Raw genomic sequence first — 25750 nt, forward strand, 5'->3', positions numbered from 1 at the left:
TGGGTGGTGTTGGTGAGAGGGTGATGTAGGTGGGTGGGTGATGTGGGTGGGTGGGTGGTGTAAGATGGGTTGATGATGCAGGTGGGTTGGTGGTGTGGGTGGGAGGGTGATGTAGGTGGGTGGGTGGTGAAGGTGGGTGAGTAGTGTAGGTGGGTGGGTGATGTAGGTGGGTGAGTAGTGTAGGTGGGAGGGTGGTGTAGGTGGGTTGGTGGTGTACAGTAGGTGGGTGGTGTAGGTGGGAGGGTGGTGTAGGTGGAAGGGTGATGTAGGTGGGTGGGTGGCGTGTCTCATATCAGCCGAAGTGAATGAAAGGGACATTATAAAAGAATTGATAAGAAATGATAAGAAGTTAATAGAAAAAGGATGGAAAGACGAGGAATGTAATGTTGATGAACGTAGTAGTGGTGATAGTGGTTGTGATGATAGCGGGAGAAGATGAGGGATGTAGTGATGACAGTGGTAGTGATAATAGCAGTAGTGGTGATAGTGGTTGTGATGATACCAAGGAAGAGGAATGTAGTGATGACAGTGGTAGTGATAATAGCAGTAGTGGTGATAGTAGTACTGGTGATAGTGTGGAGAAGATGAGGAGTTGAACAATGATGATAGTAGTAGTGATAGTGGTAGTGATAATAGTAGTAGTGCTGATAGTGGTAGTTATGATTGTGAGGAGATGAAGAATGTAGTCATTATAGCGGTAGTGATAATAATACAGTAATTGTGGTGATAGTGGTAGTGGTAGTGATAATAGTGGGGAATGTAGTGATGATATTAATCAATGAAGACGGTGCAAACATACAGGGAGTACAACCTCACTCACCCTCCGACTCCACCCACGCAGGTCCCTCTGTACAACCGTCTGTGCGACTCTTTCCCCTCTGTGTATCTCTCGACAGGAGTGATCGACCTGCTTCAGCCATCAGTTTTGTGGCCTTTCCCTTGTCCTCCTGCACTCTGGGTTAACTCGTTCAGAGATCACCCTGTGAGCAAGAGTAGCCGCAGGGCCACGTGCCCATATAGCTGGAGTTGGCGTTGACGTATTATGTGGGTAATTGGCCACGATTCAGTCTCATGGAGTAGTCGCTTGTTGCTCACGCTGGTTGTACCAGGAATATCCCATGATCTTGTGAGACACTTAGTACCAAAGAAGTCAATTCACTGCTTCAGGTCAGTGTTTAGTGTCCATGTCTCACAGCCATAAAGTAAGACAGGGAGCACCAGCGCCCTGAATGTGTGGACTTTTGTCCTTCAACACAAATAGCAACAGCACCAAATACCCGAAATGAGTAAATCCATAACCCCGTGGGTCAGACCAATGCGAAAAGATGTCTTACTGTCTGATCTACCATTGTTTTGGACCACACTACCAAGATAAGCGAATCTTTCCAAGACTTCTATATCCTCACCACATGCTTGAACAAACTGAACTGCTTCATCCAGCAAGCCACCAAATGCCTGGACCTTGGTCTTGGCCCAGAAGACCTTTAATCTCAATGACTTCGCATTCTCATGAAATTCCTTGAGGCCACTCAGTAGTATCTCCAGTGACTCCGCTAGGATAACTGCGCCATCAAAAAAGTCAAGGTCAGTAACCCTGAAATTGTCAGTTGATACCTCACAGCGACTTCAACTCACAGTCCGGTTCAGTACCCAATCCATACATGTGTTGAAAAGTGTGGGGACAAGGACACATCCCTATCTTACACCAGAACAACACTCTCAGTGTTTGAGTACAAGCCAGCAATCAGTCGGATTATCCCTCCGGGGATCCCACGAATTCACAGGAATTCCCTTGGTACCTTGCGATTTACAGAATCAAACGCCTTCTTGAGATCCACATAAGCTGCTCACAGACCTCGTCGTAAATCAAGACAGCATTCTACAAGCACTCGAAGAGCTAGGATATGGTCAACAGTAGATTTCCTGGGCGTGAATCCAGATTGCTCAGGCCTCTGAAACTTTAGCAGATGGTTCCAGATACGCATCAGGAGAATGTGAGCAAGATCTTTACCTGGCACAGTGAGCACTGCAGTATCCCGGTAGTTACTATAGTCATGCTGGTTTCCTTCTTCTTTCTAGATAGGGATGACCAAACCCTTTGTCCAGTCAGAAGGAATGATATCAGTCTGCTAAATGGCTTCCATTACTGCATGTAACCCCTTGATCATGGCTTCACCACCAGCTTTGATCAATTCTGCTGGGATGTCACAAGAACCTGCTGCCCTACCACATTTCAACCTTGCCACTGCCTTCTTGATTTCATCTAGAGAAGGCACAGCTTCGTCAGTTGGTGGGACAGCGTCAGTAGTTGTATATCAGCCAACAGAAGCTCTCCACTGAGAGGTTCGGCCACGTATACCTGCTCAAAGTACTCAGCCCAATGAGCCCTATACTCATTTGCCCTCGACATGAGCCGTCCATCTGCTGTCCGAACAGAGTAAGTCCGAGAGGTGAGTCTGGAGTGGAGCTTCTTCAGGGCTCTGCAGGCGGGTCGAAGGTCATTTGCATGAAAACAGGCTTCCACCTCTTCAGCGATTTCCTTGACATACCTCTCCTGGACCCTCATCAGTAAAACTTGTTTCTGCTGAGAAGAGGTCTGTGCTGTTCCTGATCCCCAGCCAGTCTGGCAGCACAACTCCTCTCAGTTGTGGTCAGCATTTCCCATGAGATGAATCCCCTCCTTGATCTTGGGTAGTCTCCAGTACACTCATCAGCTGCTGCCAGGGTAGCACGCTTAAAGGTTTCCCATCGTTCAACAGGATGCTCAACAGAGCTGAACGCTTCAAATCGATTTGAGACTGGCACTGCATACTCATATGCACACTCCTCATTACTGAGTTTCTCAAGATGGAACCTTTTCAGGTGGCATCTTGAGAATCTCTCGGTTTTTTATTTGTAGCCTTAAAGTAGCAACAACAAGTCTGTGATCAGTTGCAAAGAACTCTGCACTCCTGAAAACCCTACAGTTCTGAAGGAACCTCCAGCAAGTACTAACAAGAATGTGATCAATCTCCTTAGCAGCCCCTCTGGTATTGGGATACTAAATCCAGTGGTGAAGATTTGGCTGCTGGAACCAGGATCCAGCAAATCTTAACTTATGGGCTTTGGCAACATCCAGAAGGTAAGTACTATTGGAGTTCCTGGTTTCTGGGCCATAGGAACCTACACAATCCCCGAAGCTCTCCCTGTCAGTGCCAGTAACTGCATTAAACCCACCCAGGACCAGGAGTGTATCCCGTGCAGGCACTATTCCACGACAGAGTCAAGTTTGGTGCAGAATAGCTCTTTCTCTTCAAGATCACTCGTCTCAGTTGGAGCATACACTGCAATAAGAGAGATGAAGCCCAAGTAGTGCTTCAGTCTCACCAGCATTATATGCTCATCAATCGAAGTAACCCTGTTGACACAAGAGACAAGTGAGCTGCAACTGCAACACCGACACCCCTAATATGGGTATCATCTTCACAGCCAGATCAGTAATATGTGTAAACATCACTACTGATTTCACCATGCCCAGGTTGCCTCACTTCAGAGAAGTGACAACGAAGGCAGTCAGTCATCCTCTGAAAGGCTTAGAACGTTCCAAGCCCCCACCTGCAGTGCCTTCGGAAGGTTAAACCCACTCTTGCGCATCCTTTGCACCACCATGACATGAATCAAAAGGAGGGTCTGGGCTATGGGGTTCCCCCTCCCATCATTCGGTCACTGGGGTCCAGTAGGCTTCACCCAGCAACCATCATGATGGGTGCCAACATGACACGGCCCAAAAAGCCCTGCCAGGCCGGTGCCTGAGGGAGGACCTCCCAGCAAAACTGGGTCAGGGTCAGGCAACATGCACTGACCCCTATCACTCTTCCTTCTCTTATTTCGTGCGGAGTTGTTTTTTACAGGAAGGGGACACAAACCCCACCCCAACCTCCCAAGTCAGGAGAGGGTTCACCAGTAGCCTATGGACAGGGGTGTGGAATCCCTGACTATGGCTATCCAGGTTTTACCTCAGAGTTTTCCTTCTCCCAGGTCGATTGCCAACCAAGGCTAACGAGCGCCACCTACCCTTCTAGATGGTCATTGGCATAAATTGCTCATCCGGCCTTTGACAGGTCTTGCTTTTCATCCTGCAGGGTGTCTAGTCACCCTCCTCACTGCCCTAGACCAGTGGGGATGCCGGTTTAGGCCTGATTCACACGACTCGTTTTGGTTCCGACAGGCAGTCCAGCGGCTAGACGCTGTCGAGATTTCTTACATGCATTCTAATGTAACTGTTCACATGATCCGTCAAGCTGACGGCAGCAGCCATCCGTCAGCCGACCGACACGTCACGGATATCTTCTCGAGAAATCCTGGCCGGCTACCTGGCGACCTGACGCCAGCCTGATGGGTTCATGATGGCTCATGTGAACGAGGACATGTAGCATACCCGTCCATTCCAGGACTCGCTGTTACCGCCTTGTCCATGCAGATAACACATACAGTTCATTGTTTGGCATCATGGACGAAATGCTGATCGAACTTAAGCGTTCTTATGAAGAGTTATTTGATATGACTAACAAGAAGTACAGTGATTATCTGCATGAGGATAAGATATTGAAAGCGATTGACGAGGAACTAAACAAACCAGGTGAGTGTGTCAATAGTTTATTATACATGAAATTATAAGTCATAATCTTTGCTGGTAAAATTCACTGTTTTTCTGGCCATAATATAGGATATGCTATACCACTCCCAAGGTAGTGCTTCAGCAGGACTACTGAAAATTTTTACCTCATCATATGCCAGTTCTTTATACAGGGTCCAGAATTCTCCCTTGAACCTTCTCTTTTTCAGTGACTGGCGTATCCATAATCTTTTCCTCTTTCCACGAACTTTTTCTTCCTCCTCTTCTTCTAATAGTAGAGCAATTGCCGCCAAATTCCTTAGAGACCGACCGGCCATGATCCTCACACAACAATGAGCACACACTGAATGACGATGCTGGACGGACCGGGAACGCGTCATGTGAATACCCAACATCGTGACGGCGTCAAGCCGGCGGCCTGCCTGTCGGAGCCAAAACGGGTTGTGTGAATCGGGCCATATTTGCCGACGATCCGACCATGAAACAGGTAGCACTGGATTGCATGGTACCAGTAGCAGAACAGTGTCTGACCTGACAATAGTGATGACAGTGGTGGTGATAATAGTACTGTAGTAGTGGTGACAGTGGGAGTGATAATAGTGGGGGAAGATGAGGAATGTGGTGACGATAGTGGGAGTGATAATAGTAGTAGTGGTGAAAATGGTAGTGATGATAGTGAGGGGATGATGAGATACGTAGTGATGAGAGTGGTAGTGATAATAGTAGTAATGGTAATAATGGTAGCGAAGACAGTGGGGAATGATGAGGAATGTAGTGATGATAGTGGTAGTGAGAACAGTAGTACTGGTAGTGGTGGTAGTGGTAGTGATGATAGTGAGGGGGTGGTGAGGAATGTAGTGATGATAGCGGTAGTGATAATAGTAGTACCGGTAGCGGTTATAGTGGTAGTGATGATAGTGGGGGAAAGATGAATGTAGTGATTATAGTGGAGGGAAGATGAGGAATGTAGTGATGACAGTGGAAGCGATAACAGTAGAAGTGGTGATAGAGGTAGGAATCATAGTGGGCGTGATGATAGTGGTGGTATGATAGATTTTTGGCAAGGAAAACAACATTGCAAAGTGGTATAACTCCGCTTGAAGCGGGGTTTAGGCAGGGCATGACCCCCGTGGGCTGCCCATGCTAAGGAGGTGTGCTCTGCGGGTCTGGGGATCTGTTGGTATGCATAGCTATATACCTGGGCAACGCCGGGTACCCCTGGTAGTGCCAGAATTAAAGCATCGGTATAATGGAATCATAATAATAAAACTTCAGTGTTGAGACTATACTGGTATTTGTATTTACATGTTACACAGTATAGTGATCTATATACAGAGTGCATTGTGCATCAGATGAACATTACAGTGCCACAGTGTGTGACATCCGTATGTAATATAGTCACAGCTTAAATGTCTGCATGTTATAGTTGGTTTGTGTTCACCTGATGGGCCAGGTGTAATCAGATTGGAGGATAAATTTAACTAGTAACCAAGGAGGCTTATTCTCTCCTCATAACTAAAGCTCATCGGATATCTCATAACCATGATTTAATCTTCAAACTGTGGAAGTGGCCGCCTGTGTCACATGAAAGCATACAGACTGTATTAGGCCGAAGTTGTTGTTATTGTTGTGGTCCAGGACTCAGCTGGACGTGAACCCTGTGGACTGAAGGCTGAAACTGTTCTCTGCACTCCATCATCCTTCTTTCGGGGGATAGAGAAGGAGCTGAGGAACTTTTACATAACCGGCCAGTGGAGCCACTTGATTAAACTAGTGCCACCACGTGAAGGCGTCCCCCTCCAGCGCCTTTTGGTTGATGTGGCATCGGGATAGCAATCAGTACTGTATATCTAAAGTTCTTTGTCTTTTAACTTACACCATAAAACTGCCAACAAATCTGGCAGCCATGGCCATTATAGGGATAATGTCGAAGCGAAGCAGTCCAGAATTATATCAGAAGAATAAAGGCGCAAAATCTACCTTAACGCATAGATTGTTATCAAGGAACTACAGCTAAATCATCATCATCATAATCATCATCAAGACTTCTTTTCTCACGTAGATGAAGCGAAAGTGTGCAGTGAGAAAAGAAAATATTGGGCATCCTGTTGGCTGGTACCTATGGAAAAGGAAAAAGAAAGAAAAAAAAAACTAGATAAATGAAGGGAAAAACTCTACAAGGGTATCAGCGTGGTGTGGTTTGGCACACATCGCCGAATGAGATGCCGAATGCGAGCCGAACCGTATTCGGTTGGGATTCGGCCAGAATCGGGCCCAAACTGCCCGAATTTGGCCTTTCTGTCTGCTGTCTGTTTGATGTCGCCGACAGTATACCGACGAAATAGAATGCAAACCGAACGCAAATCGAACGCAAACAGAATGCGCACAGATGCCAGCCCGAAACTCCTATTTTGAAAATTAACCGTCATTTTTTCAGTGCGACATCGGTACAGCATTGACGATGTATCGGCGATGCATCAACGATGCATCACCGATGCTGTACCGAGGGCATCCCGAGTGCATACCGAACTTCCCACGCCCACCCAGGGGTGTATATATATGCGCGTACCAAAAAGCCCATCACACGCCCAGTTCCAACAGAGCAACAATGGACATCACAGCAGTCATCCCCAGCGAAGTCAACAAGCAAGCCGTGGCCCTGTGGAGCAAAGCACAGACGAACTCCCTGCTCTACCTACCTGTACCTGGAAGACGAGGAAAAAGACCACATTCCATCCCAGAGGAGGCGCAAGATTCGCCAGAAGAGGTCCTGTTGGTCCTGTGACTGGCTTCAATGACGGAAAGAATTTGGCCAATGGGAGAATCTTCTGCAGGAGCTGATACTGGAGGACAGGACATCATTTCGCAATTTCCTACGCATGGACGAGGACCTCTTCTGTGAACTCCTTGAGAGAATTCGTCCTCGCATCAAGAAGCAGCGCACCTTCTGGTGGGAGCCCTTGGAGGCAGGTTTGAGGCTCTCCATCACCCTCAGGTACCTGGCCACCGGGAACAACTACCGCAGCCTTTCCTTTGGATTCCGAGTACCTCCTAACTCTATCTCCTGCATCGTGTACGAGACGTGTGAGGCCATCATCGCGGAGTACATGGACAAGGTGATCATTTGTCCATCGACAGCTGAGGAATGGAAACAAGTTGCGAAGGGCTTCTCACGAAGGTAGCAGTTTCATCACACCGTTGGAGTGATAGACGGCAAGCACATTCGTATGCGTGCTCCTAGCAAAAGTGGATCCTACTACTACAACTACAAGGATTTCTTCTCCCTGGTCCTGCTTGCTGTGATCGACAGTGATTACAAATTCATGTTTGTGGATGTGGGTGCCAATGGGGCAACTTGCGATGCCCAGGTATTTACCAACTCAACCCTACACAAAGTGCTCTTGAATAACCAAGTTCGACTGCCTCCCCGAGAACCTCTGATTGATGGCGAATGCCCGGTGCCCTACTTCATCGTTGGAGATGATGCCTTCGCCCTTCAAGAATGGTTGATGAAGCCCTTCCCCAACCGAGGTCACACCTACGAGGAGAGAATCTACAACTACCGCCTCTCCAGAGCAAGACGAGTGGTCAAGAACGCCTTCGGCATCCTCGAGAACAGGTAAGTGAAATTTTGATGTCTACAAATGTCAGACGTGTCTATATATCAATCTTGGCTGCAATCTTGGAAGTGGGGGTTGGAGTCCTCTGGGAACAGGTCTTCGGATCCCGCCTTCATTCTGCTGTAGATGCTGTAGTGCGCCCGTTCTCCTAGCTCTGGAAAGTGTGACTGGGATGCTTTGGTCTTTTATATATGCCTCGGTGGGCGGTGTTCAAAATTCTATATACATTCTTGGGACAATCGGTATAATTTTGGTATGTATTCTGTCCATATTCGCCGATTCATTGCCGACATCGTATCGATTTTTAACGGTCATTTTGTCGGCGATGCATCGGCGAATGCATACTGAATGCTTGGAATGCATACCGAAGGATTACCGAATGCAACCCGAGGGCGTCCTGAGGAAGTGAGTTCGGGCAGGTCACACCGAATATTTCATGTTTGATGAAATATTCGGTGACTTGCCTGAACTCATTTCGAACACCCCGAAACGTTCCCGAAATGCGCCGAATACCCCAGAATTGACCGCCGAACGTTTCCCGAAGCCTATTCGGCATGCATTCGGCTTCTCTTTCGGCGATGTGTGAACGGGGTATAAGTCTCCATCAGCCCCTCATCATTTAATTTTTGCCAGCTTCAGACGATTTCATTAGGCTTAGCAGAGACCTATCGAAGTGGAGGGGTTGGATACAACTTCATTAACCTCCTCACTGCTACGATGCTCTCCTAAACTGAATAAAATCGTCTGGAGGTAGTAAGAATACACTAAAACTTGCATCTTAGTGAGGCCCATATCTTATGTGGCAAAGGAGGCTTGGTAGCACCTCTTCCTTATACCCCGTTCACACATCGCCGAAAGAGAAGCCGAATGCATCCCGAATAGGCTTCAGGAAACGTTCGGCGGTCAATTCTGGGCTATTCGGCGCACTTCGGGAACATTTCGGGGTGTTCGAAATGGGTTCGGGTAAGTCACCGAATATTTCATCAAACATGAAATATTCGGTGTGACCTGCCCGAACTCACTTCCTCAGGACGCCCTCGGGTCACATTCGGTAATCCTTCGGTAAGGCCCTCTCCCACTTCGGCGAAAGTGGGGAAGATAAAGTCACGATGTGTCAAAAATCCCTAATTGTGGGTATTCGTGATCAAAATCTTGTCCATTCGTGGCATGTTGCCGATACGTCGGACGAGGTGGAAATTTATCGTGGGAGCCACGACGTTTTCATGCTGCATGAAAACGTCGTGGCCCTCCACGATTTTGTAAAATTTCGCAGATTAGTCATCAACAACATGGCGACACCTCAGCGACGTCGGCGATTACCCGGTATAAACCGCGTATGATCGCCGACATTGGCGAGGTGTCAGCGGTGAAAAAAACTGTTGAGATGTCGTACGGTCATACGGCGAAGCGTCAGCAATGTATCGGCGATGCATCGGTGAGGTTAATACGACATAGCCTACGTAAACCGTACGATATGTACCGGGTTGTGCGACAGTAATATTTCATCTTATGAATGTCGGTGATCTATTGCCGACATGTAGGCGAACTCAGAGGAATAACGTTGTGCCTCTTGTGCCGATGCATTCGCCGACACATCGACGATACATGTCGACAGCACGCCGCCGTTGTACCTTTATCGCTGTTGAATCACCGTAAAAAAAAACGTTAAAATTTGAATTTAGAATAATGTTTGTGCATTACGCTGACATATCAGCGATATGTCGGCTACTAGTCGCCGGTTATATCGTATACTCTGCTGAGGTGTCGGCGTTTTGTCGTACTGGTGTCGCCGGTATTACGCCGACACCACGATTCTTGGTCAGAGTCGTCGACACATCACCGACTTCGGCCACGATTTTCATCGTGGCTTCATCGTGCCTATTTACGCCGAAGTGAGAGAGGGCCTGTATGCATTCCAAGCATTCAGTATGCATTCGCCAATGCATTGCCGACAAAACGACCGTTAAAAATCGGTACGATGTCGGCGATGAATCGGCGAATATGGACAGAATACATACAAAAATTATACCGATTGCCCCAAGAATGTATATAGAATTCTGAACACCGCCCACCGAGGCATATATAAAAGGCCAAAGCATCCCAGTCACACTTTCCAGAGCTAGGAGAACGGGCGCACTACAGCATCTACAGCAGAATGGAGGCGGGATCCGAAGACCTGTTCCCAGAGGACTCCAACCCCCACTTCCAAGATTGCAGCCAAGATTGATATATAGACACGTCTGACATTTGTAGACATCAAAATTTCACTTACCTGTTCTCGAGGATGCCAAAGGCGTTCTCGACCACTCGTCTTGCTCTGGAGAGGCGGTAGTTGTAGATTCTCTCCTCGTAGGTGTGACCTCGGTTGGGGAAGGGCTTCATCAACCATTCTTGAAGGGCGAAGGCATCATCTCCAACAATGAAGTAGGGCACTGGGCGTTCGCCGTCAATCAGAGGTTCTCTGGTAGGCAGTCGAACTTGGTTATTCGAGAGCACTTTGTGTAGGGTTGAGTTGGTAAATACCTGGGCATCGCAAGTTGCCCCATTGGCACCCACATCCACAAACATGAATTTGTAATCACTGTCGACCACAGCAAGCAGGACCAGGGAGAAGAAATCCTTGTAGTTGTAGTAGTAGGATCCACTTTTGCTAGGAGCACGCATATGAATGTGCTTGCCGTCTATCACTCCAATGGTGTGATGAAACTGCTACCTTCGTGAGAAGCCCTTCGCAACTTGTTTCCATTCCTCGGCTGTCGATGGACAAATGATCACCTTGTCCATGTACTCCGCGATGATGGCCTCACACGTCTCGTACACGATGCAGGAGATAGAGTTAGGAGGTACTCGGAATCCAAAGGAAAGGCTGCGGTAGTTGTTCCCGGTGGCCAGGTACCTGAGGGTGATGGAGAGCCTCAAACCTGCCTCCAAGGGCTCCCACCAGAAGGTGCGCTGCTTCTTGATGCGAGGACAAATTCTCTCAAGGAGTTCACAGGAGAGGTCCTCGTCCATGCGTAGGAAATTGCGAAATGATGTCCTGTCCTCCAGTATCAGCTCCTGCAGAAGGTTCTCCCATTGGCCAAATTCTTTCCGTCATTGAAGTTCCAGTCGCGGGACCAACAGGACCTCTTCTGGCGAATCTTGCGCCTCCTCCGGGGTGGAATGTGGTCTTTTTCCTCGCCTTCCAGGTACAGGTAGGTCAGATACTTGACGCAGAGCAGGGAGTCCGTCTGTGCTTTGCTCCACAGGGCCACGGCTTGCTTGTTGACTTCGCTGGGGATGACTGCTGTGATGTCCATTGTTGCTCTGTTGGAACTGGGAGTGTGATGGGCTTTTTGGTATGCGCATATATATACACCCCTGGGTGGGCGTGGGAAGTTTGGTATACACTCGGGATGCCCTCGGTACAGCATCGGTGATGCATCGTTGATGCATCGCCGATACATCGTCAATGCTGTACCGATGTCGCACCGAAAAAATGACGGTTAATTTTCAAAATAGGAGTTTCGGGTTGGCGTCTGTGCGCATTCTGTTTGCGTTCGATTTGCGTTCGGTTTGCATTCTATTTCGTCGGTATACTGTCGGCGACATCAAACAGACACCAGGCAGAAAGGCCAAATTCGGTTTGGGCCCGATTCTGGCCGAATCCCGGCCGAATACGGTTCGGCGCGCATTCGGCATCTCATTCGGCGATGTGTGAACGGTCCCTTTGCAATGGATTTTGCATATCAAACCTTAACATTGCCTTGTGTGTTATTTATTTCACCTTAATATAGACAAAGTCTGCATCAGTTATACAGAGGAGGACAATGAATTAAACTGTGCAGAGTAAGCAGGTAAAGAATGGGTGTTACCAAAGCTCAGTAGTCACTTAATACACCTCTATGCAATTAGCTCACTAATTTCCAGACTTGAACTTAAGGCCAGTGTCCTTCACGTTGTCCCTGATCCATTGGTCCATCTCTTGGTTCAGTTCTGGAGAGAAGTGGTTCTTCCAGTCGCCCTTTATCCCTAGAATAAAGAAAAAAGTGTTCATATTTCTCTCTCTCTCTCTCTCTCTCTCTGTCTCTGTCTGTCTGTCTGTCTGTCTGTCTGTCTCTGTCTGTCTGTCTCTCTCTCTCTCTCTCTCTCTCTCACCTTTCCTAAACATGCCACCCTGCTTCTTCCACATATCCTCTCTGAAGAAAGCTTTGTCAATTGGTTCCCCGCGGGTTTTCATAGACGAGAAGCTGGTGAACTCGGCAATCTGTGGAATGCAGAAGGAAGTAAATAATAATAATAATAACAATAATAATAATAACAGAAATAATGATAAGAATGGCAATAATAATGATAATAACAACAACAATAGTAATGATGATAATAGTAATAATAATAATAATAATAATAATAATAATAATAATAATGATAATAATAATAATAATAATAATAATAATAATAATAATAATAATAATAACAATAATAATAATAATAATAATAATAATAATAATAATAATAATAATAATGATAATAATAATAATAATAATAATAATAATAATAATAATAATACTCATCATCTTCATCATCATCAACGTCTGGACCTCCTTTCCCACCCAAGGGCTGGGTGAGGAGTAGCAATGTCCAGACAGCCCAAATTTGCCCAGTCTAATTCGTCACGCTTCCATTCACTCATCATTCAAGCCTCCGGAATCCTGGCTCTATCGGATACGCCAAAAACATTCAACACGTTCTGTAGCTTCACATAAACGTATCAGATTGAGTCAATCCTGACGTTGCCACGTTAAAAAAGGGTACCAAAAATCCCTGATCATGCACTTCTCCTCACAACATTCATCCAGCCAGCTCGATCTCTTGTCAGTTCCCTAGCCTCAACGACTTCCAAACCTCTCTTCCTCACACACTAGTCCACTATATCTCTCCACCTTCTCCTTGGCCTGCCTCACCTCCTTCCTCCTTCAGATTCGCTTAGATATACCTTTTTCACCACTCTATTGTTATCCTTTCTCTCCACATGACCATACCATCTCAGTACACTCTCTTCGATTTTGGTGTCCACAGACTTCCTCACTCCACACCTTTCACGAATCACATTATATCGTATCCTATCCACTCTCTGTACTTCACATACATTCTTCAGCAGTCCCATCTCCACTGCTCTTACTCTTGACTTTTCATTTTCATGTCACATCATAGTCTCACACCCGTATGTTAAAGTTGGCACTAACACGCCCTCGTGTAAGCCTCGTGCAGCTGCAACACTCAGGCCTCTGTTTCTTATCAAGGCCTTCATTGCACCAGCTACTTTTCTTCCTTGTGTACTCTACTTACAACTTCTTTTGCACATTCTCCTCTCTTTTCTATTACTGTGCCCATGTATTTGAGCTCTCTCACCAATTCCAGTCTCTCTCCATTCACTGTAAGATCACACTGGGAGTTACTTTCTCTCTCAGTAATCATCACTTTACTCTTTTCTACATTTACTCTCAAGGCACGACGCTCACAGACATCAACAAAACTCTGCACTATCCTACCAAGTTCTTGTTACTTGCCAGCAATATTGCATCATCAGCATACAACAAATTTGAGATATATCACCATTCATTACCAATGCCATCCCTCTCTCCATTACTCGTGTTTTTACTTCTCTCATCACCCCATCCATATATATATTGAACAACCATGAGGACATCACACAACCTTGTTGCACGCCCACACGATCGTGAACCATTCACTTAGATGCCCATTAACCCTTACACACGCTTCGCTACCATCATAAAAACTCTTGACAGCACCTCGCAGCTTACCATCTACACGGTACATCCACAAAACATTTCACAATCCCTCTCTGTCTACTTTGTCGTATGCTTTTTCCAGATCCATGTCCTCACAAGCCTTCTCTGCTATCTGTCTCACTGCAAATACTTGATCCACACATCCTCTGCCACTCCTAAAGCCACCCTGCTCATCACTCACTAGGACTTTTGATATCTCTCTTACTTTCTTTATAATAATTCTTCCATATACCTTCCCTACCACACTCAGTAAACTTCTGCCACGATAGTTCTTGCACTCACCCCGCTCACCTTTGTAAAATCACAGCCTTTTTCCACTCTGCAGGCACAGTTTCATTCATCCATGCCTTCTTACATATCTCCAACAAGCACTTCATTCCACTCTCTCCATTACACTTAAGCATCTCTGCATACACCTCATCAACCGCAGCTGCTTTCCCATTTTTCAGCTGCTTCACAGCACTCTTCACCTGTGCGAGTGTCACGTCTCTGGCACTGTATTCCTTCTCTGCACATTCCCAAAACCAATAATGTTTACAGCCGATCTGCTCTCTCTATTTCCATTCATCAGGCTTTCAAAATATTCTTTCCATCTGGTCCTTACTTCATCCCCATGGGTTTGCATCCTTCACATCATCACGTTTCCTTCTGCTTTCACTTCTACTTTGCCGTACCTCTTTCCAGAATAACTTCCTATATTCAGAGTAGTTCGCATTCATTTGTCTTCCCAGATCATCATTTACCTCCTTCTTTTTCCTCTTCACTAGACTATGTAGGTGCTTCTTGCTCTCACTATACTCAATTCTTATTTCAACTGAACCCCTGTCCTGTAACCACTTTAGCCACTTCTTCCTCTTTTCCTCCAGCACTTTCTTAACCCTTCATCCCACCATGCCGTATCTTTCTGCTTTGTTGTTACTCTTGCCACACCACGCACCACTTTGGCATTCCTAACTAAGCAATCCCTATATACATTCCACCTGCTGTCCAGGTCCATTTCATTCCAGTTCACTGATTCTAACTCCTCCTCTCTTTTGGTCCTGTAATCATCTGCCATTTCTTTGATCCTCAGCTTCACAACTTTCAGTCTTTCTCCCTGACTGCTCCTTTCTCTCCTGGTCCACCTCACTCCTCTCAGCTTGATCTTGCATACCACAATCATATGATCTGACAGACCTCCACATCGTCCTCTCACGGCCCTCGTATCAGCAACCATTCCCATCATCGACCTCTCTACGAGCATATGTATATTCATGTGCATGTTTTGTGTTTGAAATACGAGTTACAAATGCACAACTTCCTCTCCTGACACATATTCTTTAGTCACTTCCCATTATCATTATGTCCTGGTACTCCATAACAACACATTATGTCATCCTCAGGACCAGTGCCTACTCTTCCATTCATATCCCCATCACGATCACCTTGTAGCTCCTGGGCATTTCTCCCACTACGTCATCCAGCTCATCCCAAAATCTGTCTTTCTCTCACTCACTCCTCTCCTCACACAGTGCATATGCTTCAGTCATATAATAATAATAATGATAATAATAATAATAATTAATAGTAATAATAATAACAATAATAATAATGATGATGATGATAATAATAATAATAATAATAATAATAATAATAATGATAATAATAAAAATGATGATACTAATAATAATAATAATAATAATAATAATAATAATAACAAAAATGACATTAAACATAACGATGATGATGGTGATGATATCACCATGATCATTATCATCATCGCCACTACCATCACCACCCTTATCCTCCTCCTCCTCATCATCATCATCACCATTATCATTATCATAGTCTTCATTCTTATTTCTTTTCCCGGTCCAAGGATGGGGTGAGGCAGGATCCAGAGACACTGAAAAAGAAATTACGTAGATGGGAGAAGTATCAAGCTTCGTAGCATTTATTCCTAAGCTATTTATCTGGGCGATTATGGTATAAAATTCTTGTGAATGTTATTCGTATCTGTTAATATAGTTGACATCAGTAGGTTGTAAGATGATGTTGAGGTGTTGTGTTGTGAATACACTGCGAAGGAAGGTGTGTTACCAAGTGTACAGAACCAGTTACAACGCCAGCCAGAAGCAATCCCTTGACTGTCAGGTGAAGAGAGAGAGAGAGAGAGAGAGAGAGAGAGAGAGAGAGAGAGAGAGAGAGAGAGAGAGAGAGAGAGAGAGAGAGAGTGGTAGAACTTTGAGATTTGCCTATGGTTGCTGACAGCAGTGTATAATGTGGGATGCAGGCTAATCCCACCTAACAACTACACGTGTTCCATCAGTGACCGTCAGTCATACATGGCTTCCGTACACCTTGGCGGACTCAGTGTTTAGTAATAGAGTCCGGTATTTTCGTCGGGTTAGGAGGCGTCTTAGCACTTCTTCCTTAACCATTTATTTTCTAAGCTATCCATTAATAGCCTCTTCTTTGCTTTTAATGTCTTTTTGACATCGACGTAGGTTGCATGAATAACGCGCAAGACTATAGGAGCGGAGCAGAATCAGGATTAAACCGGTAAGGAAGAGATGTTGGGGTAGCCTCCATTATTACCAACCCCAGAAAGACGGTAACAGCCAATAAAAGTGACTACTTTTTTTTTAAGCAACACTGTAAAATAATTATGCCACGTTTCTGTATTGCCGTATGAATATTTTACGCATAATCAGTTTACTGTTCTTTCATATATTATAATACACACCTTTATATTCTTATGTGTTTATCTTATTGTGATGCCTATTACATATATCAGAGCCGTTCACATAGCGGGTATGGAACACGTGGCACCACTGTACAGAGGTTCGTGCCCCACCCAAACCGCCACTTAAGATTGGTACCACCATAACCGCACGAGTGTCTCCTACTCACCTTCTTGAGTTGTTCCTTCGTCAAGTTTTTGCCGAGGAATTTGTTGATGTTCCGCAGCTGCCCCATGATGTCGTCCTTCATGTCCTCGTAGGTGGTGAAGTAAAGGTTGGGGTTGTCTCTCTGCCTCCAGGCTTGTAGCACGTGCGGCCAGTATGGGCAGAACCGGACTAGTACCACCAGGACAGATAATGCAATATGATAATTAATAAATAGATACATAAATACATACAAACAAACGTACATAAATACATGCATACAAACATATACTTGTACATACATCCATACAGTAAATTAATACACACAATATAACACCAGTTCCACGAGGACAGAAAATAAATGAATGCATACCCGGTACATACATCCGTACCCATACATACAAACACATACATACATACACACACATACTTGAAACAAATACATGTACGTCATTGGTGAAATCATGGTCGGATTTTTCTTCTTTCTTTTTACATCACGAAAATCGTCTTTGTTATTATAATTCCAAACCCCCGTGATATTCAGCCATGACCAAGAGTTGGCCGACACTGCTCTGCTTGATGTGTCAGTGGAAGCTGTGAAATGAAGTATTTTGACTCGACTGTATTATGAAGCACGTAATATATGAGTATGAAGAGAAGGGATACTGTCTGTTGTTTGGGGAGGAAGGAGAAATGTGGCAGGCAAGACAGAAGATTCTTGAACCTTTTGCTCACGGTTGTACTGAGATCTTCACACCAGGGGAGGGATGGGGAGGGAGAGGGAGAGGGGAAGGGGGGAGGGGGGAAGGAGGGTGGCCCAGTCATAGAGGTAGGAGTAGGTGGAGGTGGCATAAGGGATTAACCACGGGTAGGTCAGAGTGAGGCCGACAGACCTGACTCGACCAACATGGCGGCGACCCCTTTGACAGCTGTCTGACTTGGTTCCGCTGACCAGGCGCGAGTGTTTTCTTAGTTGCAAACAGAAAAAATGAGGAAGAAAGTAGGTTATGAATGGAAGGAGAAAAGAAAGTAGTTAATGAATGAAAAAAGAGGAAGCATTTAAGAACATATGGTAAAATGAAGGATGGAAGATAGATAGATGATTTAAAATAATATGCATCAGCACATTATGAAAAAAGTTTGTATCTATTATTCTATATAATATTCAGCTTGACTTTACTAACTCCAGTCATATACATAATGTACACTTACAAATTATAATTCACTCTAAAGATACTCACCGGTGAAATGTAATGGATGGGTCAGATTTCTTATCTCCTCTTTCTTTACACCCAAATGCGGCACAGGTGGTGGGCATTTTTGGAGACTTAGGTTATTTGATGGTGAGTTACAACTTAGGACAGAACGTCTCACACCCACAGCTGAACTACAACTAAAACCAGAGGTAGAATGAAGTCTACTTTGTTTCTGGCATTCTCCCTGAAGAATACCAGGTGGACACACAGCTGGAGGTATTAAAGGCTTAATAATCTCATGGCCACACCCACGGAGGTAGGATTAGGACTGTTACCTCTATGGGCACAGCCATAGAGGTAGGAGTGCACAGCAATCTTCTTCGTCAGGTAGGTGTTGCCGTGACCTCTTGCCTTGACCAATATGGCCGTTTGACAGTTCTCTGGCTTCACCGGAGCCTTCTCACGCTGACTCTACCCTAATCCTACCTCTATGGGCCCAGTCTATTCTGGGAAGGGCGGTGTTCAGTGTTTAAAATTTGTGTTGGCTCTACGCCGTACGTCATTACTGTACTAAAAGCTCTGTGTACTCTTAAGATGAATGTTTATATTGAAATTACTCCTTTGGCTGAACACAGACCTAAGAAGTGAGAGCACAAAAAAGGTAAATTTTGAGTCGCCCACAATTCGCAGATAATCTTATGTGATCATATTATTAGCTCTTAAAAAATGATAAGGCAATATAAATGTATGAAGAGGAGAATTTGCAGTGTTTCTCCTTCACTTTAAAAAAAGAACATTTACGCTTTGCGTTGTACAGAATAATGTATTACACTATATGTACTTATCATCACAGTATAGTACTCAAATGTAATACCTTTAATCTCTCCCCTGAAAGTTAAGCCCTGTCCACACGAGCGGGCACAAGCGAGCAGTTTGCCTGTTGACGGGCTCACCGCTTGTGCCCGTCAACAGGCAAACTGCTCGCTTGTGCCCGCGGGCATTGCCCGCTCGTGTGGACAGGGCTTTAGTGAAAAGTTATCATCCATGCTAAGCTGATCACTGAGCTAAATAACGAAACTGAGATGTGATTCTTCTGATTCTTGAACTCACTTACGGTTGATTCCCTGCCGTAGCTTAGAATTAACTTAGAATTGTTTTTGAAATAAGAACTAGAGACGTGATATTGTGTAAACCTCCTTATGTTGAATAATTTTCCTCGTAACCAAGAAATCTATCATAATTATGTCTGAAAATCTGATCCCAGGCTACTAAAAATGTCACATATTCCTATTATTTTATACATAATGATAACTGGGTTCTTTGTAAGCTCCCACAAAGTATACAGCACAGTGTTGCACATTAAATAATTAGAAACTTCATATGAGGGGCTAGTAAGGGCAGAGGGTCTGAGGGTTTTTTTTTGGGGGTAGACCTCCCAAACCCAATGGATAACACCTCTTCTAATCCATTCATCCAAGGAATGCCTTTAAAAATGTATTTCTTGTTATCACCTTATGATTTTATTTCAGGTTAGGAAAGAGTTTTGGAATAGGATGAGCTAAATGCATCCTAAATTAACTCCTTCAGTATGCGAGTCCTTTCTAAAGTTAACTAATGTCGTCTCACAGAAGTAAGAGTAAATTAGAGAGCACGTCACCCTGATAGAAGCAAGGGTAAATTAGACAGCACGTCACCCTGATAGAAGCAAGGGTAAATTAGACAGCATGTCACCCTGATAGAAGCAAGAGTAAATTAGACAGCACGTCACCCTGATAGGAGCAAGGATAAATTAGAGAGCATGTCACCATGATAGAAGAAAAAATAAATTAGAGAACATGTCACTCGGAGTTAAGGAGTACTATAATCTGTGTTCTATAATCTGTGTACTGTATCTCTGTACTGTAATCTGTGTACTATAATCTCTGTAATCAGTAATTTAATCTGCACTAAATCTCTGTACCATAATCTCTGTACTATATTCTCTGCTTACAGTCGCCTTTCTTAATTTCCCTGGCAAACTTCTCGAGTGATCCTTGATAGTTTGCATTCCTCATCGCACGTATGAAGTAGTAGTAGGATACCATCACGTCCTTGGGGTTCCTGGCCACGTAGACTACCTGTAACATCATCATCATCATCATCAATTATCATCATCATCATCATTATCATCACTTATCATCATCGTCATCAATTATGATAACTGTCATAACCATCAGTCATCATCAATCCATCATTATCATCATCATCACCATCATCGTCGTCGTCTTCGTCCTTCTCTTTCCTTTCTTGTTGTCCACGCCATTGTTATTAATAAAACTTTCCTCATCCCTGTGGGAAGTTTTGCTTTTGTCAATATTATTATTATTCAAGGGAAGATCTAAGTCTCTGCCATTCGCATACCGTTAGAGTTACAGCCTTCATTTTGTACCATATTATAGTACTGGTTGGCCGCTTCATCTGATCAGATATCATCCTGATCCTTCCAGCGGAACCCTGATAGGATCAGAAAAAAAAAGTGAACCTAAAACTCAAGAACCACCTAAGTTAAGGGACTGAAATTTTTAATGGCTTATACATTTGACACGGCCAGAACGCAGTGCTTAATATAGTCCATCGGATCATTGTTCTGTGAGATCGCCTATGGTCCAAAATTTTGACTACCCGGGAGACAGAGACATTACCTGATTTTACCTGAAAGAATAAAGCAACAACCACTAAACTTGGTGGACTTATAGATCTTGATGACCTAAGGTGATATGCACTAGATCAGTGACCTTGACCTCAAGATCCCATTAAAGCGCGGCTTCTTGTAGACAATGTCTGAGGGAAGTTTTTCTTTATTAAAATTGTCCTTGGACAATTGTACGGTGTTCTAGCTCTTATTGTTGTTATTATTATTATTATTATTATTATTATTATTATTATTATTTTATTTTTATTTTTATTATTATTATTGTTGTTTGTTTTTGTTGTTTTTGCATTTGTTCTTGTTGTTGTTGTTGTTGGTTTCAGCATCATCATTATCGTCATCAGCATTGTTTTTATTACACCCTTATGATTGAGTGTATTTTATTGCTCGGTGTGTGTGTGTGTGTGTGTGTGTGTGTGTGTGTGTGTGTGTGTGTGAACAATATAACTCTATGAGTGTTAATTTATCTGAACATTATTTAGTGCAATGGTTGAGGATAAGCAGTGGTGCTGACCTGTTGCTTTGTGGAACAGTAGTACAAAGGTCAAGAACAAAGAGCAAGGTCAAGATATAAGTTTCAGTCCGATAAAGCTAATGTTGTTGGAAGGACTAAGAGACAGGTAGAAATGAAATAACTCTATTTTAAGAACAATAAAGTTAGTCACAGAATAAAGTCATATATCCTATCCTAACCTGACCTAATTTAACCCGGCTCTATTACTCAAACATTTTATTCAATATTGGTCGAATTTGGTGGAATGATTAAGGGTCATCCAAGAATGAAATAATTTGATTTTGAGAACAATAGTCCAAAGGGAAAGGACACAGGGGAAGGTCAACGCAGACAGGTTAGATATGACTTAGCCAGAAGGCTGAGGGTTAGGGGGGGGGGAAATCGATTTTCAAGAATAATCAGTCATCGGTCAGGATCAAAAGGCATGGTCAAAATGTAGGACTGAAGGGTGCAGGTGTGTTTACTCTCTGTGTGCTCTTCGTAACACCTCTTCCTTTACGACTTAATTTGTATATTAGACCTTCATGTTCCCTTGAAGGTTTTCTGTATTGTTTATAGCACTACACAATTTGTATCATTAGTATAGATGACAGGGAGGTGTAATGTGAAGACTATTAATGGTTAACAGTGAGACCCTTTCACTTATTTGCATCTCTCTCTCTCTCTCTCTCTCTCTCTCTCTCTCTCTCTCTCCAACCTTGCATTTCTTGAGCAGATCCTTGTTGTGCAGCTCCAGAGGGAAGTGCGATTTCATCACTCTTGGCGAGGGCTGACTCTCCGCTATCTGAATCGCCATACCGTCCTCCACTTTTTTCCCGGAACAGACTCTGCTGAACTTCTCTGCGAGCGACTTGATGTCCCTTTTGGCAAGCTTGTCGTTGTCCAAGTGCAAATCAAAACTGGAATTGCAAAGGTGTAGGTTAGAGGGAGGACAGCATGATGGCTGAATGATGTACTGTTTTATGCAAGGAAGAAGGCACCAAAGATCAGAAGCCCATAAGATTGTTCACACACACACACACACACACACACACACACACACACACACACACACACACGCACACAAAGTAGCTCCATTATCAGACCGATACAGAGAAAGATATAGCCTGAATATTCACACACACACACACACACACACACACACACACACACACACACACACACACACACACACCTCACTAGAAAATTACCTAACATCCAATGAGCGGACCCACAATGGCTCCTTCATCTCCTCGTTATTGGGGTCCAGATCCGGGTTCCTTAACATGACCCAAAGAATTTCCTGCATCCACGTTGTGCCGCTTTTGGGGAACCCAATGATGAACACGTCGTCTGGCCGGAGCTGGAAAAGCATCATCAGCATCAGCATCAGATCAGCATCATTAATAATTTAAGCTTTAGTTATCATCATCATCAATGAAAATATAAACTTTACTGTCATCATTATCATCATGATCATCATCATCATCAATAAAAATATAAACTTTACTGTCATCATCATCATCATCATCATCATCAATAATATAAACTTTACTGTCGTCATCATCATTATCATCATTATTAGTAATATAAACTTTACTGTCGTCATCATCATTATCATCATCATCATCATCAACATCATCATCAATAATAATATAAACTTCACTATCATCATCATCATTATCATCAGCAAATTTTTCATTATCTTCAGTTTATTATTACCGTTACCACTGCCATCATCGTCATTAGTTATTCATCGTCCTTCACATTATTCTCTGCTATTATAATCCTTCTCATCAATATTCGTATCAGTATTATCGTTGTGTAAGGGCAGCTGGAGCATGGAAAAAAAATCGCTAAAGAAGATACGTTACTACGGAATCTCCAAGGCAGCACAGAATACAGCACATACCTCCACCTCGTGTCTTGGGGTATGACAACCCCTATAACACTGAGCTGTGACGTGAGAAATAAATGGCTAAGGAAAATGTGTTAGGGTACCTCCATGTTGTAAAGTCGGTCCAGATATCGTGTGGTAATGGCCGGGTACAACCAGCCGTCAGGCAGGATTCGAACCAAACCACTTTTGTACTTCAGCAGGTCTTCGCTGGCCTTCCGTAACTCTTCACTGGTCAGCAGTTCGGTCTCATGGCCAGATAGAAGGCGTGGCTTGTTCATCCTTATTGGTCTTGGTTTCGCACAGGCTGTAGAATGGACAGAAAGGTTAGATGAGGTTAGCTTAGGTTGTTAGTGAGGTTAGGTCAGGTTAGGTTAGGTTGCGTTAGTGAGGTTAGGTCAGATTAGGTTGCGTTAGTGGGTTAGGTGATGTTAGATTAGGTTAAGTTAGGTCAGCTTAGGTTAGATTGTGTTAGTGAGGTTAGGTCAGGCTAGGTGAGGTTATATTAGGTTAGGTTAGGTGAGGTTAGGTCAGGTTGCGTTAATGAGGTTAGGTATGATAATAATAACACAACTACTAGCTACTACTACTACTACTACTACAACTACTACGAGGAGGAGGAGGAGGAGGAGGGTTAATAATCTATCTATCTATCTATCTATCTATAGCCCGACGCCCTAATCCCGCAAAGGGTGGCCGCATACTAAACGCCTCCAAGTCGCTCTGTCACCCACCATTTGACTACCCTCCCCCCAACTCACCCCCCCTCCCTCATATACCTCTCAAGTCCATCCCTCCACCTCATCCTCGGTCTACCTCTCCCTCTCCCTCCCTCCACCTCACCTACATACACCCTCTTAGTCAGTCTTTCATTCTCCATTCTCTCCACATGTCCAAACCACCTCAGTGTATTTCTCCTAATCTTCTCAACCACATCCACATCCACCCCACAGCGTTCCTTCACTTCTTCATTCGTCAACCTGTCCCTCCACGTCACTCCACATGCTCCTCTCAAGTAACTCATTTCCACTGCTCTCACTCTTGACTTGTTCCCCTCTTGCAAGGTCCACGCCTCGCTTCCATACGTCAGGGTAGGGATCATAATAATATCATGCAGTGACTTCTTAACTTCCATACTCACCTCCCTATTTCTCATCACTGCTTTCAGTGTACCAACAACCTTCCTTCCCTGCTGTACCCTTTCACGCACTTCATCCCCCAAAGTTCCATCCTTACTCATCACACTACCCAAGTACTTGAATGCACTCACATTCTCCATATCCTCACCATCCAACCTCACTGCACACTCTGTGACTTCATTCCTTTCAAACACCATAACTTTACTTTTGTTTACATTAACTTTCAGCTTCCTCCTCCTACACACTGTCCCAAATTCATTCACCAAACCTTGCAACTCCCATTCATCTTCACTCAACAGTACTGTATCATCAGCAAACAGCAACACCGGAATCTTCCAAATCTCATTCTCATTCATTAGAGCCACCCCCACATCCACTGCCCTACCCTGCACCTCCTTTACAACCCCATCCATGTATATATTAAACAGCCATGGAGACATCACACAACCCTGTTTCAGTCCCACATTGAGATCAAAGAACTCACTCACCTCACCATCCACTCGCACCGTAGCCCTAGCTCCCTCATACATACTCTTCACAGCACTCAACAATTTCCCCTCCACTCCATATATTCTTAATACCTTCCACATACCTTGCCTATCTATTCTGTCATAAGCTTTCTCCAAGTCCATGAAGGCAGCATACACTTTCCCTTCCCTTCTCTAGATACTTCTCCACTAAACATCTTAGAACAAATATCTGATCTACACACCCTTTTCCCTTCCTAAATCCCCCTTGTTCTTCTCCAACTAGCTCCTCTGTCATGTGCCTAACCCTATCAATGAGTATACTACCATATATTTTACCAGTCACACTAAGTAGGCAAATACCCCTATGGTTACCAAATACTTCTCTCTCTCCTTTTCCTTTGTATAAAGGAACAATTATACCTGATTTCCAGTCCTCTGGAACCCTTCCCTCTTCCCAAGCCAATCTACACAACTTCCCATATCCACTCCACAACAATCTCACCCCCATACCTAAGCATTTCACCACACACTCCATCAATTCCTGGGGCCTTTCCCAACTTAATATTCTTCATCGCTTCCACTACTTCCACCCTACTGATCTCTTCCTCCCTCCTCTCATCTCTTCTTCTCCCAGCCATTCCCCAACTGCTTATACTCGCACTGCTCTCACTTTCCACATTCAACAAATCCTCAAAGTGCTCCTTCCATCTCCTCAGTTTCTCTCTCTTCTCCTCCAACAATCTATTATTCTTATCTTTCACTCCCCTACTATTTCCCCTTTCACACTGCCTTACTTTCTTTACCTCCTTCCAAAACAATTTCTTGCTCTCCCTCCATTTCACACTCAGATTCCTCCCAAACTCCTCATCCACTTTCTTTTACTCTCCTTCACCAGTCTCTTAACCTCCCTTCTCCTGCTCACCTATACCTCTCTCTTCTCTCTCTCATCTTCTCCCCTACCTCTACTCGCTA

At 44.3% G+C, this 25750-nt stretch overlaps 2 protein-coding genes across 2 annotated transcripts; one reads left to right on the plus strand and one right to left on the minus strand.

Moving 5' to 3' along the window:
• Positions 1-7494: 7494 nt before the first annotated feature.
• LOC145409206 (uncharacterized) lies at positions 7495-7797 on the plus strand. Its single transcript, XM_080279696.1, has one exon. The coding sequence runs from the start codon at positions 7495-7497 to the stop codon at positions 7795-7797; it is 303 nt and encodes a 100-aa protein (XP_080135822.1).
• A 749-nt stretch (positions 7798-8546) lies between these two features.
• LOC145409207 (sulfotransferase 1E1-like) lies at positions 8547-23450 on the minus strand. Its single transcript, XM_080279697.1, has 8 exons — positions 23274-23450; positions 22484-22635; positions 21991-22192; positions 20081-20207; positions 16920-17086; positions 12373-12481; positions 12153-12246; positions 8547-8586 (listed from the first exon to the last, which is right to left on the minus strand). The coding sequence occupies exons 1-8, from the start codon at positions 23448-23450 to the stop codon at positions 8547-8549; spliced, it is 1068 nt and encodes a 355-aa protein (XP_080135823.1).
• Positions 23451-25750: the final 2300 nt, after the last annotated feature.

This window comes from Coenobita brevimanus, chromosome 80, assembly GCF_032717465.1.
Source record: "Coenobita brevimanus isolate Jiangsu-jjx chromosome 80, ASM3271746v2, whole genome shotgun sequence".
NCBI classification, from domain to species: Eukaryota; Metazoa; Arthropoda; class Malacostraca; order Decapoda; family Coenobitidae; genus Coenobita; species Coenobita brevimanus.

What these genes read in the sequence shown, in the direction of transcription:
- LOC145409206 (XM_080279696.1), top strand. Translation starts at nt 7,495, where the DNA reads ATGGACGAGGACCTCTTCTGTGAACTCCTTGAGAGAATTCGTCCTCGC.
- LOC145409207 (XM_080279697.1), bottom strand. Translation starts at nt 23,450, where the DNA reads ATGAACAAGCCACGCCTTCTATCTGGCCATGAGACCGAACTGCTGACC. An exon ending in CGAAGGAACAACTCAAGAAG is followed by an intron (nt 12,482 to 16,919) that starts GTGAGTAGGAGA and finishes TGCATTCCACAG; the next exon opens with ATTGCCGAGTTCACCAGCTT. An exon ending in GGGTGGCATGTTTAGGAAAG is followed by an intron (nt 12,247 to 12,372) that starts GTGAGAGAGAGA and finishes TCTTTATTCTAG; the next exon opens with GGATAAAGGGCGACTGGAAG.